Here is an 18,430-nt window from a genome sequence, read left to right on the forward strand (position 1 = left end):
GGGGGTACATGGGACAGAATCAGGGGCTATATCATGATATGGTACATTCGTATCGTGCAGTAAGATTAAGGGCTGGGGTATGAACGTTTGGACAGTATTTATTGTGGGACATTAGCGCACATCAGACATATCGAATTGCATTCTGAATACGAAGAATGTCATTCTGATATCAAATAATTTTGATTTTTTGAAATTCGTAATTTAATACACATTTTATGGCAAATCATTAAAATTGATATTTTTATATTTAACAGTACTTGAAGTAAACTTTATAAATCTGATGATTTATACTTAAAGTGTATGTAGGTGGGATGAAAAGCCGACGATCAATTGAAAATTTTGACCTTTCGTATTGAAGATATGGATTTTTTTCCCAAAACACCAAAAAAATTAGGTCTTTTTGGGAAAAAATCCATATCTTCAATATGAAAGGTCAAAATTTTCAATTGACCGTCGGCTTTTCCTCCCTGCTACATACACTTTAAGAATATGTCATTAGATTTATATAATTTACTTCGAGCACTGTTATATATCAAAAATTTGAAAAATATCAAATTTTTATAATTTGTCATAAAATTTGTATTATATTGTGATTTTCAAAAATTAAAATTATTTGATATCAGAAAGACATGCTTCGTATTCAGAAAGCAATTCGATAGGTCTGAGGTGCTCTCATGTCCCACAAAAAATACTGTCGAAACGCAATAAACGCTCATTTTAGATCCCTTAACAATCCGTGCAGTGAGAATTCAAAATCCGTGCGTTAAGTATTTTTATGTCATTTAAGTTTCAACCCGATAAATGCCCAGAAATTAAGCTCATCCGCGAATTAAGATCGAGTTGCAAATCCTATGCAAAAAAGGTAGTTTTCCTTTTTGGTAGGCTAAACAATCATTTTTACTAAATGTACGCGTACGCCCTATGTGGTAATCATTGAAATGTTAACATATTAATATGATTGCAAGTGTCCTCCCCGGGTGTCCTCATCCAAATATTTTATGATAAGGGCAATATTTCTTAGTTGGAAATTGAGAGTGCGACACAATCCTCCCACCTGGCTGGTCATTGAACCGTCCGAATCCATGATAACACCCAGATTACGGACTGAATTTGTAGTTTTAATCTCAGTAGTACCGAGGGTGAGATCAAGATGAGATATCAAATTGTGAGGTAATCCAATAATCAGAACCTCAGTTTTCTCAATGTTTAATTTAAATTTGTTTGACGTCATCCAATTTTGAATATATCGAGTTTTGAATACGAATTCTGATATCAAATAATTTTGATTTTTTTTTTAAAAAATGACAGTGCACGGCAAGCAAATAATCCGTATTCTCATATGCGAAGATCCAGCTGCTGATCTTCGTTTTTGTTGTTTTGATCACAAATATGTCGGCATGTATCTGTAGTAGAATTCTGCATGTTCTGTGTTCGCTTCAAGACAAATGGACATCCAAACACTTCAAAAAATGCTTGGCGATATCTGGGGCTAACTCCACTATAGATGAGAGGCTTGACGAAGAAATTGATGGATGTACTTAAAGCGTGATACCAATCTGAACCAATAAAGGGCACTTAGAGAATGTACCATAGCTCCGGTGAAATCGTAGCCCATACGGACAACGTTCAAAATATGATATGGACCTAACAGTATAAAGAAAGCGATTCCATTGGTGATCAACATCCGCGCTACATCTCTGTTTGCTCGTTGCGCAGATATAGTAAGAATCTGAGAGCTGCTTACGACGTCTGATGCTGCTCTTTTGCGAAGATGTTTGACTATTGCGTAATGCAAGATTGCGTTTGTGATAACGACGATCACGAATTGAACAGTGTCGTACATGAAGAGCATCTGCAAGCACCAGGAACATGATGGTGTACAGGAACGGAACACCAAAATGGTGACGTTTGCTGTATCTGATGACTGGGGTTTCTCGGCACAGATAGTGACTTCATCTTGCGGCACAAGTCCAGGAATTGCAAGTAAGAAACCCACGACCCAACAACTTGTAGATATGTTTCTTGCCCGAGATCGTCCTTTTAAAATTCGATGTTGTAGAGGTCTACAGATCGCAAAGTATCTTTCTATTGCTATGATACAAATAAAATTTACGCCAACAAAATACATGGAATAAGTGAAATACATTAGGAATCCATAGGCGCTACATCCATTGCTTGTCACTGGTGAAAATTCGTATTCTGGAGATTTGAAGTAGCTCCAAATATATCGCAAATTAAAAACCTACCGACATACCGATATCAGACATGGAGAGTTGGACCAAAAATAGAGTGATAACTGTTCGCATCTGAGGAGCGTGATAAACAACGTATAGAAATGCCAGGTTGAATAACAAGCCCAAAACCCCAAAAGTTGTCAAAAAACCGGAGATAAGAGCACCAGCGCCTGTCCTGTACCGTAAATACTCAAGTTCCTCTCGAGAGTAATTGAGTGAGCACCTGTCATCTGCCATAGTTGTTCGTTCTGTGGTATATATGTAATGAGGAAAATGGCTAAACATTGACACTGCATTCAGTTTATTATGCAATGGTTACTTAGCATACAATGTCATATAAATTAAGGGTACTTGCCCATCAATTTCATTCAGGGGCGTGTTTGAAAAACGGCACAGCGCATTAGTAAAAAGAATAAAAAATACTAAATTTTCACCAGGGTTCGAACCACTGCCAAGGCACTATGAATGCTAAAGATGCATAGGCTACCATGCGCGTATAATGAAAGTTATGATCTAAGCTACCAGATGCATCATTAATTTCCTGACTATGATATTTAGTTGTGGGAAACGATTACTTTAATGTTTTGGCGGGAATATTTCCCGCCAAAAATTTCAACCAAAAAGAGCATGTAGCTTTAAGTCCGGGTTGAAATGGATATAAATGTGTCACCCGGCCTAGATTCACGTATTTAACTGATTGACTGATCTTTCATCATCAGGTGGGGATGGGTTGGGTGTTAAATATGAAAGTGACATGTATGTACAGTCACAAATGTTAATATATGAACATAGGGGTGTACTGTATGTGGCAAGTATTGAGCAAGATGGGACAGACCCTAAAAAAACTATGGTGTCTTTGGGACTGCACAAAAATGTTCTTTATTGTGCTATCTTGTGTCATCGGCCCGATATCTTCATGGCAGAAATTGCCATGGTAGGTTGAATCCACAGCCACGCATGGCCATTTTGTTCCGACCTGTTTAATAGTTTTGAGACGCATAATGAGCCGAGGGACATCCGACTAAGGCTACTGACAATAGCCTGGTAATTGACCTCTCTGTGTGTGAGTGAGCATGTATACGCCATGGGGTCATCTGCTTTTAGACTGCCTCCACGAGTGAGAGCAGCTAGCCTACGCTGCGCTATAGTATATATAGCACATATAAAATCAGAATTTTGGTCAGTTTTTGAGCGCAAGACGCATGCTTCTTTCTCAATACGCAAGCTAACGACTATCATATCCTTTCAACACATATGTTCAAGTGCGAGGAAATAAATATGGCTTCTTTAGAACAAAAAAATTACGGGAGATATTCATCATTTTCTACCCCGAATATCGCCTGAATATCAAATCGTGCATAGCACATTCACGTTTATCGATCCCGTGTATTCATTTTAGTGTCTCTGCTGTACAATGTAATTATATGTGTAGGCTAGGAGACTGTGTCTATATTGAGCTGCGTTCATGAATGTTGTTTAATGGTTTATAAGGTGTGTCTTGGGCCACAGTGGTCTGCGAAACTCTATAAAGTGTGCAGAGGCATGGGGGTTGGCACTGTGCACCATAAATTCCCAAATTTATTTATTTATTTATAATGCACATCATAATATTGAGTGAAGCCCTCCTAATGTTTGTTCGTATTATAATAGGCGAAAATAATTTGGCTTTTGTTACTGCGCGCGTCAATAAAGTCCCAACTCAGGTTCGCGTCAATTCACATATTACGCAGATCATAATAACTAACGTAAACACTGCGCCCAACTGCGTGCACGCCATTCTATATCAATACCCGGTGTTATGCGTCTTATTTTTTCCGCCTTATACATGTATAAGCTGAATAAACTTACAGTGAATGAAAACGCAATAATATTCGCGGATAGTCGTCATTTTGCTTGTCCGCTTCTTCTGTTACCAACGCGTCACTCCTGTATACCTTTTCAGTTTTACCCCATGAGTGCCATTTCATCAACAACATTGATCAAAAACATCTTTGACAAACTCATCACGCCCTCAACGGCGGTTTCTCTTGCCAGTCTGATGAAACCATTAGTGTAGTGGTGAAACGTCACTAAAATTAAAAATGTGAGTAAACGAGAATAGTCTTTAAAAAAGATCACGGTGTATAGTAATTTGTTCCAACATTTTTTAAGCCTAATACGTAACTTAAATCGTGGTGTGCAGAAGTCCCTACAGGTCCAGATTGACACACTCTAGACCTATAATATCACACCCATGATGCATTTAATGACACTTAGGCCCTTCACAATTAATTATTAGTTTACGATTTTGAAAAAGGCACGAGGTAACTTTTAATAATTAATAATCAATTACTTATTATTTTCTTTATTTTGAAACGAGTGGTCACATATAAACAGTATATATTTTTTCACTGCCGTAAATAATGGGTGAGGCGCAGCCGAGCCCATTATTTAAACGTTTTTACTGCCGAGGACACATTATTTGCGTGTAAAGGATAATGCTGCACCCTTTATTTCTATTCTATTACCACAAAATAGTGCGATTTAAAGTGAAAATATCACATTTTTTGCCCAAATATTTCTAGTTGTTTACCTCAAGGTGGAGCGCCTGCGCGTAGCCAAAGCGTAAGTGATAGCGAGTATTGCAGACCGCGTAATCAAGCGTAAAGCTTTTTGTAGAATGCGTAACAACGCTAAACATACTGCATCGCGCTTTGCTGTGCGCTGTAATTAAAATTTTTAATCAAATTAAATCCTACATTTTGCAAGGAATTACCTAGGGCTTAAAATTGATTTGTCCCATTGTTTTTATGTGGCTCCGATTGGTTCAAATAGCGAGTACGCGTATCTCGCGATACACACGCGCTGTACGTGTGATATTGTGTCATATCACACGGGTAAGAACCAATAAGATTGCAGGAACGTTCTCAAGTGTTTAAGAATGTAGGATATGATAGACGTATATAATATCTTGTTTATGCTCTGATAAAAGTCTTAAGAATATGCATTATTTAAATCCACTTGAAAAAGACACCCCAAAAACTAAGTGGCACGCGCGCGAATGCATGATTAAATCGAACTGTCTTTCATGAGTCTGCTTATCAATGTCCAAAAAATTAATTCTATGTAATAAATGGAAGTGATTTCAGTGTTTATTTCCATAAAGAGAGCCTTATTTAGCATCGTATATCATATTAATTTAACCAAAATATCGTGATTATTATTGCAGAAAAGCAGTTGCAGTACTTGTTTTTAAATTCTAGACCACAAGAGGCATACAGGCTCTAAAACAGCATCATTATTAACTCTCTTCACGCGGGTGTCGACTGCAGACGACAAGTTTCAATTTTTTTAAAAATTCAAAAATTTCAGAAATGTAAATTTTATGACCATATTTGGAATCAGCATGAAAGATGCATTAAAATGAGTACAAACAAGCCTAATATTGGTTCAGTAGTTCTTAAGATAGCTCTTGGTATTTTGAGAAAATATTTCAAAACTTGAGCTTTTTCCGTTGAAGGGCATGGCTAGCATGCAGAGCATTAATAACAATGCAATTTAAATATGACACCAACTAATATTACTGGTGCGTGTTGCATTGCTTGTTCTAATAATTTATCAAGCTATAATAAAGTTAGCATTTCATTTAATTCTCAGACCTTCCTGCAGATCATCTTCGTTTTTGTTGTTTTGATCAGAAATGTATATGTCTGTACCATTCTGCATGTTCTGTGTTCGTTTCAAGACAAATGGACATCCAAACACTTCACGTAATGCTTGTCGATATCTGGGGTTAACTGCACCATAGATGAGAGGATTGACGAAGAAATTGGTGGATCCATCCGAGCCAAAAAACGGCGCCGTGAGAAAGCACCCTAAATCCGGTGAAATCGTAGACCAGACGGACAACGTTCCAGATCTGATATGGACTTAACAGTATAAGTGACGCACCATTAGACTTCAAGGGGGGCGGGGGTGCTAGGAAGTTTTGAAAAAAAAACCTTTCCCCACTACATGAGCAAAACAAAACAAAATTTCCTAACCCCCCTTGATGTCTAGTGGTGCGTCCCTAAAGAAAGCGATGCATTGGTGATCAACATCCGCGTTAACGCGGCGTCCTATTGCTATCCCAGCAAACACAAAAACGTTTTAAAAACGTTTTAAATAAGTTATATTTTGGCTTTTGGTTTAGGTATAAACGTTTTACTAACATTAAAATGTCGGGTTATATAAAGGTCATGATAACGTTTTAAAACGTTTTGTATGAAAACACATTGCAACAATATTTTTTAATGTTTTCAAAAAATGTTTTTGTAAACTATTTTTGCAAACATTTTTGCCAAATATTGTGTCAATACTTAAATAACATTAAGTCAAAATATTTGAACCCAGCAAACACAGAAATGTTCTTAAAATGTTTTTTTCAAAACCTTTCAATAACATTTAAATGTCGGGTTATATAAAGGTCATGAAAACGTTTTTAAAACGTTATTGAAAATATTTCGGGCAAACATTTTTCGCAAAATATTTTTTCAACCCCAAAATAACATTCTGTTTAGAATGTTTTGTATCAAGTTTTCAAGAATGTTTTTGGAATGTTATTAAAACGTTTTTACACCCTTTATATAACCCGACATTTAAACGTTTTCTGTAAAACATTTTTGTTTGCTGAGCAGTAGATTTAAATATCAAAAAATGTTTTTTTATGGTTATGAAAACGTTTTATACTCTTAATATACCCTTTATATAACCCGAAATTTAAACGTTTTCTGACAACCTTTTATAACCTTTTGCGAATGATGTCGAAAACGTTTTGTGTTTGCTGGGATGGTAGTTAACCTATTGCTATGGTAGTTAATCATGTTACATCATCACTACTACGGCGAATAGGCCTGTAGGCAATGAACATTGGTCATGTGGAAAGATAAATCAACACTTCACTTTAGACCTTCAATACGCAAGATACGCCATAGATATGGATTTAATTGGAATGACTGCATACTTACAGGCATAAGACACAAAGTTTATTGGAAACATTGATGCAGGAATGGACAGTTATAAATGTTATAATGAGTTACAGTAATGATTTTCTTCAAAAGAATTGTTGTTGGGCAAATTTAGCTTTAAAATGAAATTCACACACAGAAAAAGTAATAAAAAACCATTAAAATTATAAACTAAACACTAAAAAAATAAAACAAAGGGCCGACCCTGATTTTTTGCAAATTTTTATTCTACCGTAAATAATAAATGACAGGTATTGTTTTTTATTACATTAATTTTACGGTAGCCATTTGAACGGATTACTTAATGCTTAGATAACGACCAAAAGAACATTTTTGAATTTACCATTGTATTGTAGTCTTTTAACATGTTTAATACCTTGAATGTACCATTGTATTGTAGTGTTTTTAGTCTACAGCCTGTCTCAAAAAACATTGTGCAAGTGAAAAGCGCCCTCTCTGGCAATTAGAAAATACCGTTGTGATAATAGAGAGATTGCGATTTTCCAAACGTAGACGTAGGACGTACGTTTTTACGTACGTTAACACGTACGTTTTTACGTAGCTATGTATTGCAGTGAGGCCACATACTTTACCAACGCTCGTGTGGTGGCGCTATGTCCTATAGTCAGTTATCTGGTGATTTGTTTTGCATGAAATCAGCCCGGGGTAGTCGGTGGGGTCAGGGATCAATAAAGGGATCTTAATCCTCTCTACGTCATACATAAATTCGCCCAGTCTCATTTCCCTAATATTATTATTTTTTTAAATGGAATTTCAGTTCGGCACAGGTGGGCCTCGAACCCACGCTGCTGCTACATACAGAATACAGAAGTCCAGCGCACTAATCCACTGGACCACATGACCGTTCGGTAGCCATGTTGAATTTTAAACATATAGGCTATATATGCAACTCCAACATTGATCGGGTATAGACCACTTGACATGTGACGTCATTGCCCGGCAGTATTCGCGCGAATTATGACAATTTCCATTGTTCTTTGCCCTGCAGTGTGCGTACGCATCGTAGTTTGCTCAGGGCACGTGCATTTCAAATCGCCCACCATATTTCATATAAACACAGCCAAAAAAGAAAGTCTCCAGTAGTTCCATCACTATTTAATCAGATTCGGATGAGTTTATGGCAAAATAATTTATATAATAATTTTCTATACACTTTCCTGCGAAGATTGATACCAAATTTGATATCAAAAGTTTAATCATCATGAGCAAAGAAGCCGTTGTTTGGAAATTCGTGCAATTTTAAAAATGACAAATTACGAATTGACCACGCAAAAATCAATGCATGGTATCAGCTTATTATGTGGCCTGAAGCATGCCCGTACAGGAATCATTGTACCCTTGCCTGCGCACAATTGAAAGAGCGGGGTATTTGATTTGCATTTTGACATGCATGGGCAAACCTTTAACCTGCCGGCCTATTCAGGCGACGTAATTCTTGGCACTCACGCTAGCTCTGCTACGTGATACAATTCCTATGTCATTTTTAAAATTGCACGAATTTCCAAACAAATGTTTCTATGCTCACGATGATTAAACTTTTGATATCAAATTTGGTATCAATCTTCGAAGGAGAGTGTATAGAAAATTATTATATAAATTATTTTGCCATAAACTCATCAGAATCTGATTAAATGGGGATGAAACTACTGGAGACTTTCTTTTTGGCTGTGTTTAGTACAAGAAAGCCATTGAACAGTGTAGCGGTTTGTTTGAGCATATCGACAGACCTTTGTTGATAAACAATGATTTCATATTAGCATAATGACAGTGCTCATCAGTTAATAGCCACTTGGTGAATAGATGGGCATTATCAGCTATCAAAGAGATGTCTTATGCAGCTGCCAATCACGATAGAGGCTTGAAAACATTTTGTTATAAACCCAAAAGTGATATATGGACAAAACTGTGCATGTTGGTACTTGATTGGTTGGATTCTTATATGTTGAAAATCCCTTGTAATAGTATTTTTATGTGTAGTGTATATTGTTTATAAATTATACAGCTTTTCAATTTTGGGCATTAATGCTCTGTTGCACTGTTTTCATCAACCTATTTTATCGTAGTGCATTTCTTATGTGTGTGAGCCGAAATGTCGTGGTAGATTGCAATCATGCTTTTGTTGAACTGCACTCCGCCATAACTACGGTGAAGGAAACCGGTTCAAATCCTTTGGTTGGAGCCAATCGATAAAAGAATGCAGGGGCCTCTATAAGTTAAGAAGTGACGTAATAATCGAGGTTTGAATAGATCGCCCAACCATGCCAACACAAGCAGATTGCACTAATCACCTGTGTATGTCTGCAAACATAGATCTTTTCAAAAATACTAATCTTATAGGTGCGAGTGAACATCCTTTCTTTGACATCTATGGTTCAATGCATAGGTACCGCGTGAACGTTGTAGTGCAGGGCGATATAATAAAAATTGTATTCATCTATTGCTATGGTAGTTAATCCGATTAATTATGTCACTTCTGCGGTGAATAAACTCAGCTTTAATTCACAATGATTTCCTTGCCCTCCCCCACCCAACGTGCGACCTGCAAAAAAAAATGCTTGTCCCCCCCTTTGACCTGCCAACCAATCTTTGCCCCCCCCCCCCCCTATAATACTTCACCACCTCGGGGATACACAAAGTTATTGCACCACCCCTCAGCTGTACAAAAAACACATGATATTTTGACTATAACATTCGTAGAGAAACACTAGTTCTCTACGTTTCCTTTACCTAGATTCGAGGTAAAATCAGCCTATTTCCACGTGGAACCATGGTGGAACGTACGTTTTAATGCTACGTTGAGTCCAAAATGTCAAATCGCAAGGTCATTTTTTATACGCAAAGTATCACACACATTTCAATAGACAATCTCTGCGTATGAATATTGCGTTTAAATTTAGTCCATTTTTAACACATCGCTGTACCTTTGTTATAATGATTTGTTACAAACAAAAAGGATCATAATAATAATTAGACTTTCCTTCGTATGTTCATTATCTTTGACTGTCTTTAACATATTGTGAAATGGACAAATTTTGTGCATTTTCAACGATGTATCTACGTCGATTTCGCACGTGGAATAAATAAAAAAATAGCTAAATACGTGACCTCGCTTCGATACAGGAGAGTGGTTTTGAATAGATCAACGTACGTCCGATGTCTACGTTTGGAAATCGCAATCTCTCTGTTATGCTTACATCAACGTCAAGGGCGTGGTCTTAGCTCTCAAATGCCGTTTGTTCTGTTCAATTTGCTTGTTTTAATCTCGAGATATGTTTAGTTAAAGACGAAAGGGTAAAATCACAATTGTGCCACTTTTACTAGGGAAGAGGGCTTTACATGTAACAGTGATAGCATCAAGTTTATCAAGAGTTCCTTCGTGAAAGCAAAAGAATGCATTAATTACACATTCAACAACTCTTCCTATACCTTTGTACAGAAGCCAACCGTTGTTAATCCGTGATGAATCAACACTTTTACTGTAGCTTATACGCGAACGCGAGCGAGACTTCGCGTTACGCGAGAGCGCGTAAAATTCGTCATGCCTGGCATAGACATACCAACCTGGGATGCCTGGAACCTTTGTGCGTATGCAAGCTTACAAGTTGAATTCAGTATTTTTCAGGTAGCGGCTAAACATTGCCGTTTTATTCTGTAGTTTTATTGCTGATATCAACAGAGAAATTATCGAAGTTTTTGTAGGGCTGAGTGGCAATGATTAACTGACATTCCTCGTAAAATAATCGTGAATTATATACGATCTTTAACTTCTTTTCGTTGTTGAAAGTCCGGCGCGTCTGTGTGGTTTACTTCGCTCGGGCAGCTAAAGCTGCCCTCGCGAAGTAAAAACCACGCAGACGACGTGAACGCATCGTTGTTAATCGGTGATGAACAACGGTGAAACATGATTGAATCCCTAAATACAAAATTGTTTATACTGTTTTATCATGATGCAGGAATGATGATTCTCTTTTTCCACTTAAAAGAGATTAAAAGATAAATAAATATGTCACATTCTACTGTAAAAATTAAATACATGTGCATGTCAATGATTTATCATGGTAAATACTGTTCTCTTAGTCACTTAATACATGTTAAAAGACAAACAAATATTGCGCACTTGTAGGTTAATGAACGGGTATTACTTGTTGGGAGAGAAATTAGACAAAATAATGCACCGTCGCGTGCTGATGTTGATACATCTAATGCATGCGCCCCGAAGGGGGAGTGAATTAGACGCATCAACATCAGCTATCATTGATTTACATGTACAGCTCTCTTCCCTAGTAAAAGTGGCACAATTGTGATTTTACCCTTTCGTTGTTAAATAAACATATCTCGAAATTGGAACAAGCAAATTGAACAGAACAAACTGCATTTGAGAGCTAAGACTGCGCCCGTGACGTTGATGTAAGCATTATATCACAACGGTATTTTCTAACTGCCAAAGAGGGCGCTTTTCACTTGCACAATTTTTTTGAGACAGGCTGTAGTTCCCAGCTATTGTTCCCATGCACTCAGATGATGTATATTTCTAACCTATTTCTTCGTAATCCTCAAAGTCCCTAGTACACAAATTTTGTTGTTCCCAAAACAAAATATTGTCCCATGTCCCGAAAAGTAATTTGCAATCATTTATCTGTGTTGATAAAAGCTTCAAAATAATGTGGCTTTGGCTTACCATATTTGAGATATTGAATTAGGAATGCCACGTGAAATCAACTAGAATAAAGTAATTAGTCATTATTTAAATAATGCAAAATTTCCACTGGAAAATGCAAATCATTTATTTGATGCCATAACAATATGTTTTCCTCATGCACGTTCCATCATGATGCATGAGGCTTTTATATTGGCATTATAATATTTATTCATTAATAAATGTCAAAATTAGGTAAAATTATAATATATTAAACCATTGGTAGTAAAATGCAAACACAAAACATATCCAGAATGTTCGACCTTTTGAGTATGATAATGTAAGATTAGAAATACCAATGGACAATTTGGAGTCATTTTTTCCTTCAGTCCTTTATTAGAATTGGCGCAGTTCCTTTGATGGCGATGCCGAGTATAAATTATTATAGCTACTGCTACTAGTGCCAGACACTTTCACCGATGTCGACCAAACTTGGCTACAAATGCTTCTTCTCCTATAAATATGCTATGACTTGAGACGAATATGACCACCAAATGTGGTCAGGAGAACTGCTGATACAGGTGTTGTCGGACCAGCAGTCCTTGTTTTAAATAGCGTGGCATGAATGGCCAATACAGGGTGTCCCAGAATAATTTATACCGGGAAAGTTTAATTTTTCTAGGTATGAAGAGCATTACTATTAGTAGTATTGTTTTAATTTCTAAAATCTACATATATTTAGCTTTCTTAGACATTTTAGATTTTAGAAATTGGACGTTTCTAATAGAAGTTACAGGATATTGCGTAAAAATTGTGAATTCCAAGTTTTGACAAAGCAACCTATTTTGAAAACCTGTAAAATTTCAGCTTACTTCTACTAAAAAGTCGATATCTATCGATAATTTATGATGTAACGAAGCAATTGTATGGAATAAAGGATTTGTTACGCTTGAGTGACCTTATACTATTCTTTATTTATTTGGCAGCGGTTTTGAAGACAATTATTGCGGTGTGTGAGTTTCAACATTTGAAATGCCGGCAGATATAGATTTGTCATAAAAGTAGGTTCGTCCTTCATGTCACAGCATGTATTTATGTCCACAGTATATTAGCATACCCACAGCTACGTAATGGAGAAGATTAAAATTTGCTGCGAAGGATCCTTGACGAAGTTATATCCTCTGTAATAATGACATTTTTAGGTAAAAATTGTGGTCAAAATCGCATAAAAAACTATGTTTTTCAACCTAAATATCTGAAGTCATATTGAAATGTTTCACTTAATCCCATATCAAGAATTAAATTCAGCGCTGTAAGCTCTAAATCTGTGCCAAATTTGTGTATTTCCTAAAAAAGAATGTAGGATTTCTCCAATATACTGCACAGTACGGCAAGACGATGGTGATGAAGAATCCATGTGTTGTGGTGCCTTTACACTGTAAATATCAATGTCACGCCAAAACGAATCAAGCTATTTATATGAAAGTCACAAAATAAGTAGGAGACATGTGTGTCATTGTACTGCACTTATTAAAATTGGATACACTGTTGAATAAATATTTTTAATATTTTTTTCAAACACGGTATAAATCATTCTGGGACACCTTGTATATTGTCATGGGCAAATCTGTATATCAAGCGCGCGCACCCTAGCTCCTTAGCGACTCCAAGACCATAAGAATTTATGGCACTCCAAACATTCATTAGGATGGACCCCCGTTGCGACCAATCGTGGACTTTACCTGCTCTATCGGATACAACGTGGCCAAGTCCGTAAATGATATTTTGAGCCCCAATCTGAACACCACGTTCTCGGGAATGTGCCGGCATGGGTTTCGAAACTACGACCTTCCGATCTCTCTTTTTGATAAACAATTCATACCATTCCATGCATAAAATACAACACATCCGCATGACTGCCCTAGCTGCCCAGAAAATTATATCCTCTACATGGATAGCTAGCTGTTGGATCAGAACAGGTCATCAGTGGATTTCCATGGTCAGAGGGATTAGAGGGATGATAAATTAAAATGGTCCATTACAGTAGACTAACACTATTTTGTGTAGCCCGAGGCACTCACACCTCCGTCACTACGATTTCCACTGTCCTCCGTACGAAGGAACAGGACCATGATATTTCGGGCTATATTTTGTGGTAGCCTTTACTTTAGTATAACTGATAAATCGATTTTACAGGACAATTGCTATTTATCTGTAGACATAACTTTTTTTGCCACATACCGGTACATTTTTTGATTTACGCCCTAAAATTGCCTCCCATCTTAAAATAAATGTTGTACCTTGTGCTTCTTCATGTGTGGAAACTCTCCTGGTTTTATCACAAAGTGTACAATGAATCACAGCTTTATAATATCAAAAGTTGGAAAGTGCCCATAACTTCCCGAAACATTCCACCAATCAGCATCTTTCCTTTTTGGCAGCTCGTCACAAAGTTTATTGAACGCCCGACGTCCAATTACGCCCATTGACCTCCATTAATTGAGCATTGACCCAGAGGTGATTGACCTTGTATGATAAACTATCTTTTTTCTCGGGATAAACAGTGATCCCGGTACAGCGATATGCGTCTATCTTTGTCATGTAGCTCTAGCTATGTAAGCTTAAACAGTCAAGTGTAAATTATACCAGGTACGGCGAATGTGGCTGTATGTGCATTTCATTCATCATCCTCAGCAGGATTAGGTAAGGAGTTAGTTCCAATATTAATTGGAACTCAAGTCCTCCAACGTTCGAAATTTGTACTTGTAGTTAGTAGCCCGGGTTAGTAGTTACTACAACTAGGACCGTAACTTCCGTAAGGAGTTGAAAATGTTGAGCTTGTGTTTTTGATGAGAACGAATGGGCATTAATTTAGTAACCTAACGTCGTACGTCTTTCTGTTAAGCTTAAAAAATTAAATTAATATACTGTAGGTATGCCATCAAACTGCATCATTTTATATATCAAATTAAAGCCCTTTAAGAAAGCCAAAACTGAAAACCTTTTTGTCATAGCACTTTCCGTGGCAAAGTTACATCTTTTCAAAGATCGACTTTCATCAAAAAGATTCTGCTAGCAAAATTCCCCAAAACAACATTACGGGGGTGTTTCTAGATCTTAGTCTCATGATGATAGCAGCTTTTTTTAATGGAACTGCTATCAACATCCTCTAAAATTCCATGTGTGAGTGTCTCATCACCATGATGAGACACTCACACATTTCTGGTGATGCTCGACACAGAAAACCCGGACGTTATTACAGGTACAGAATCGTAGCTTAATAGTAATATTGCCACTGGTGACTGAAGTAATCCCATCTTGCTACCAAGTCTTTAAAAAGTCTTTTAAAAACTTTTTAGTCGCTTGCTCTTCATATACGGTATCCGTTTTGTCATATAATTAGGGATGACCATCAAAATTTCATGTTGACCCTATTGCTATCTGGGTAGAACTCATCAACAGAAGTATTTTGGTGGTTAAATGGTCAAAATCGGTCAAAAACTTTTCGAATTATGAATTATCAAAGTTTCCCATTCTGACCGGTCATTGGAACGAAATAAAATGCAAGGTCCAAAAATAGCAATTGGGAGCAAAATTGGCATAAGCATATATTTACCTTTATATATTTCTTTATTTTAACATATTTGCAAACATGAAACAAGCATATTGTGAAAGTATCAAAGGGTTTCTTATGAAATGGCACTTATCTAGTCACTGGCATAACTTATTTTTTTCAAACCGAGGCATTGAAATCATGCATTTAGAGGACAATTCGCCAAAAATCATCCAAGATAGCCGATATGGCACAAAATCAAAATTGCACTAAGAAGGTGAACTTTTTTTTTCACAACCAAGAATTTCAATGTTATTGGGTTTAATATGACCAATTAGTAGGTGTATGTAAACAAAATCTTAAGTTTTGAAGGTCATTGACTCATTCACAACAATAGAGATTATCCACTTTACTCATCATGCTCATGTGTGACATCTAACAAAAGGCGCTGGTTCCTGTAGTATTCCTCATTCAAACCAAAGATACTCAATACATTATGAGTATCTTTGTTCAAACCAATTCAATGCTTGACCTCGGAGTTACCTGCATGACTATCGCGGGCTATTTTGAAACAGTTATGGTTGCACATTCAGGTGAAAGTCCTAAACAAGGTATAGCCAGCAGCAAGTTGTAGATGGTATGGGCCTAAATATAACAAAACGCTTTAGGGTTGAAATCAGGTGAAAAATACATCAAATGAGCACGAAACTTCACATTTATGTTCAGAAAGGTGTCTTCTTAGCATGATTCGAAAGGAGTATGGAAATTCCAAAGGGAAGCTGGTGATTTAATTTGTAACTCAAGATCTACTTGTTCAATATTTTAACCTTTTTACAGAGGGTATGACAGAGGTATTACTGGCAACTCTGCCAAATTTCAGCTCAGTAGGCCACGTTTTTCACCTGAAATTATTGACATGAATATTTTGTGCCATTCTTGAGCAGTGCTGAACTCAGCCCCTGGCAATTAAGCGCACTGTGGCGATGGACCAATTTTGACTCGCACTTACAGAAAAACGAAATAAGTTATGTTGCTGTAATTTGCAAGATAGTTACAAAATATAATTGGCAGTAACTTCCCCAATTTTTACAGAAAAATATTGAAAATTAAAAGAATGAGATCAATTTAGAAATGTCTGTGCAAGCAGTGCACAGTTGAGCTCCCTGCATGTCTATGGGAGTGTTCTAATCAAGTTGATGGTTCATTGGTCATCCCTAATATAATGCATAATAGCTGTCACTTTGTCAGTGTCATGTTTGTGTAAATGTTTGCAGTTAAGTACTGGTAGGCCTACTGTGTAGTTCTCAACGCAAACTTAAAAAACCGGGCAATGAACAGACACATCATTTATCGGTATGACATTTTCGTATTGGCACTGCCCTATTCATTGTTGTGCAGAGCTACTACGGTATGGGTTCCCTTCCTTCCTTCCTTCCTTCCTTCCAATACTGTGCTGCTCTCAAATGGCTGAGAATAAACGCACAACGTGTGTGGGCATGCGACGCATAAGACAACAGGAAAATTGAAGACAGGTGCATGTATATACAGGACCTGTATTACAGGTGCAAGTAAAAAGGCTGGTGATGAGGTTACTTCAGACGGGCATCCCTCAGAGCAGTCTTGAAGCAGTTGAGGGATGGGTATGCAGCTGGGTCTACTGGTAAGCGGTTCCACTCCCGGATGGTGCGAGGGAAGAACGAGCTGGCATACGCTGAAGAGTGGGTACTGTGGCCTCTGGTGGACGATACAAGTTGAGACATGTACAGTAGTGGTTCCAGGGGATGTCGACCAGGTTGTTACTGATTTTATACATCATGTGCAGCCTACTCTGAAGACGGCGTTCCTGGAGTGATGTCCAGCCAAGATGTTTCAGCATGGTAGAGACGCTGCTATACTTGCTGTAATCCGACATGACGTATCGAGCTGAGCTGCGTTGGACTTGTTCCAATTTACTTGTATTTCTCTGTGTGTGGGAGTCCCATGATGTAGCAGCATATTCTACTGTTGGACGGATGAATGTGTTGTAGACAGCTTCCTTGACCTTGTGACTGCCATGGCTCAAGTTTCTAGAGAAGAAGGCTCTGGTACAGTTGGCTTTTTTCGTGATGGTGTCGATATGGGTGTTGAAGCTCAACCGAGAATCCAGGCTGACTCCAAGGTACTTGGCAGAGTTGACAACTTCAAGATTGTGTCCATGGATGGTGTAATTGGCTCTAGAAGTACTGGTAGACTGATGATACATGTACAGGGTGTCCCAAAAAAAGAGGCCCCTCATCGCGCCCTCTTTTTCTCCTATTTCTGAAAAGTTGATCAAATATATATTTTGGTATGTAAAGAAACCTTGAGTTGTTAGCTTTTAATAAACCAAAACAATTATATCAATCGGCTCACAACTTTTGAAGATATGCTCTTTTAAAGGTCCGTAACCCGATTGACAGCATCATCCCCGATTTTTTTCATTGTTGATGAGGTTTTGGTATCACATAATAGATACTATTTTTCTCATTACTATCCTGAAATTTGACGCCCAAGTCGATGTATTTCCGAGAAATCATGAAACACAGCGGTTTTTACAGGTTACCAGTTGTTCGCATTTTACACGACACGGGAGTTGCGGGTAGTCATAGAATGAAATCGGAATAGATGTCGGAAGACTTCACCCCAGTACCAAATCGCACTGCAAAAATACATCAAATAGGCCCCCTAATGTCAAACTATAGATGGCGCTATAATGATATAAAACAAAAAACAAAAATAAAGAAATACATAAGAGGCGAAATAAATAAGGAAACATGACCTATATTGTCAAGCATGATACGAGGAATATGAAAAAAATTATGAGAGCACCTCCCCCCCTTTAAAAAATTAGTTAAAAAATAAAACAAAGAAAAATCATAAATATGTGAAAATGTGCATCATAGGGCCTACTCTAAAAATAAAGAAATAATTAAGCGAAGTAAATACAGCATGGGCTATCTTGTCAAGAATGATAATGAGCGCA

The 18,430-nt window shown here is 37.3% G+C and overlaps 1 protein-coding gene across 1 annotated transcript; it reads right to left on the reverse strand.

The window, feature by feature from the left end:
• Positions 1 to 17,083: 17,083 nt before the first annotated feature.
• On the reverse strand, positions 17,084 to 17,671 carry LOC140150054 (uncharacterized). Its single transcript, XM_072172057.1, has one exon. It carries the CDS (start codon positions 17,669 to 17,671, stop codon positions 17,084 to 17,086), a length of 588 nt encoding a protein of 195 aa, XP_072028158.1.
• Positions 17,672 to 18,430: the final 759 nt, after the last annotated feature.

This window comes from Amphiura filiformis, chromosome 4 (assembly GCF_039555335.1).
Source record: "Amphiura filiformis chromosome 4, Afil_fr2py, whole genome shotgun sequence".
Classification (NCBI taxonomy): Eukaryota; Metazoa; Echinodermata; class Ophiuroidea; order Amphilepidida; family Amphiuridae; genus Amphiura; species Amphiura filiformis.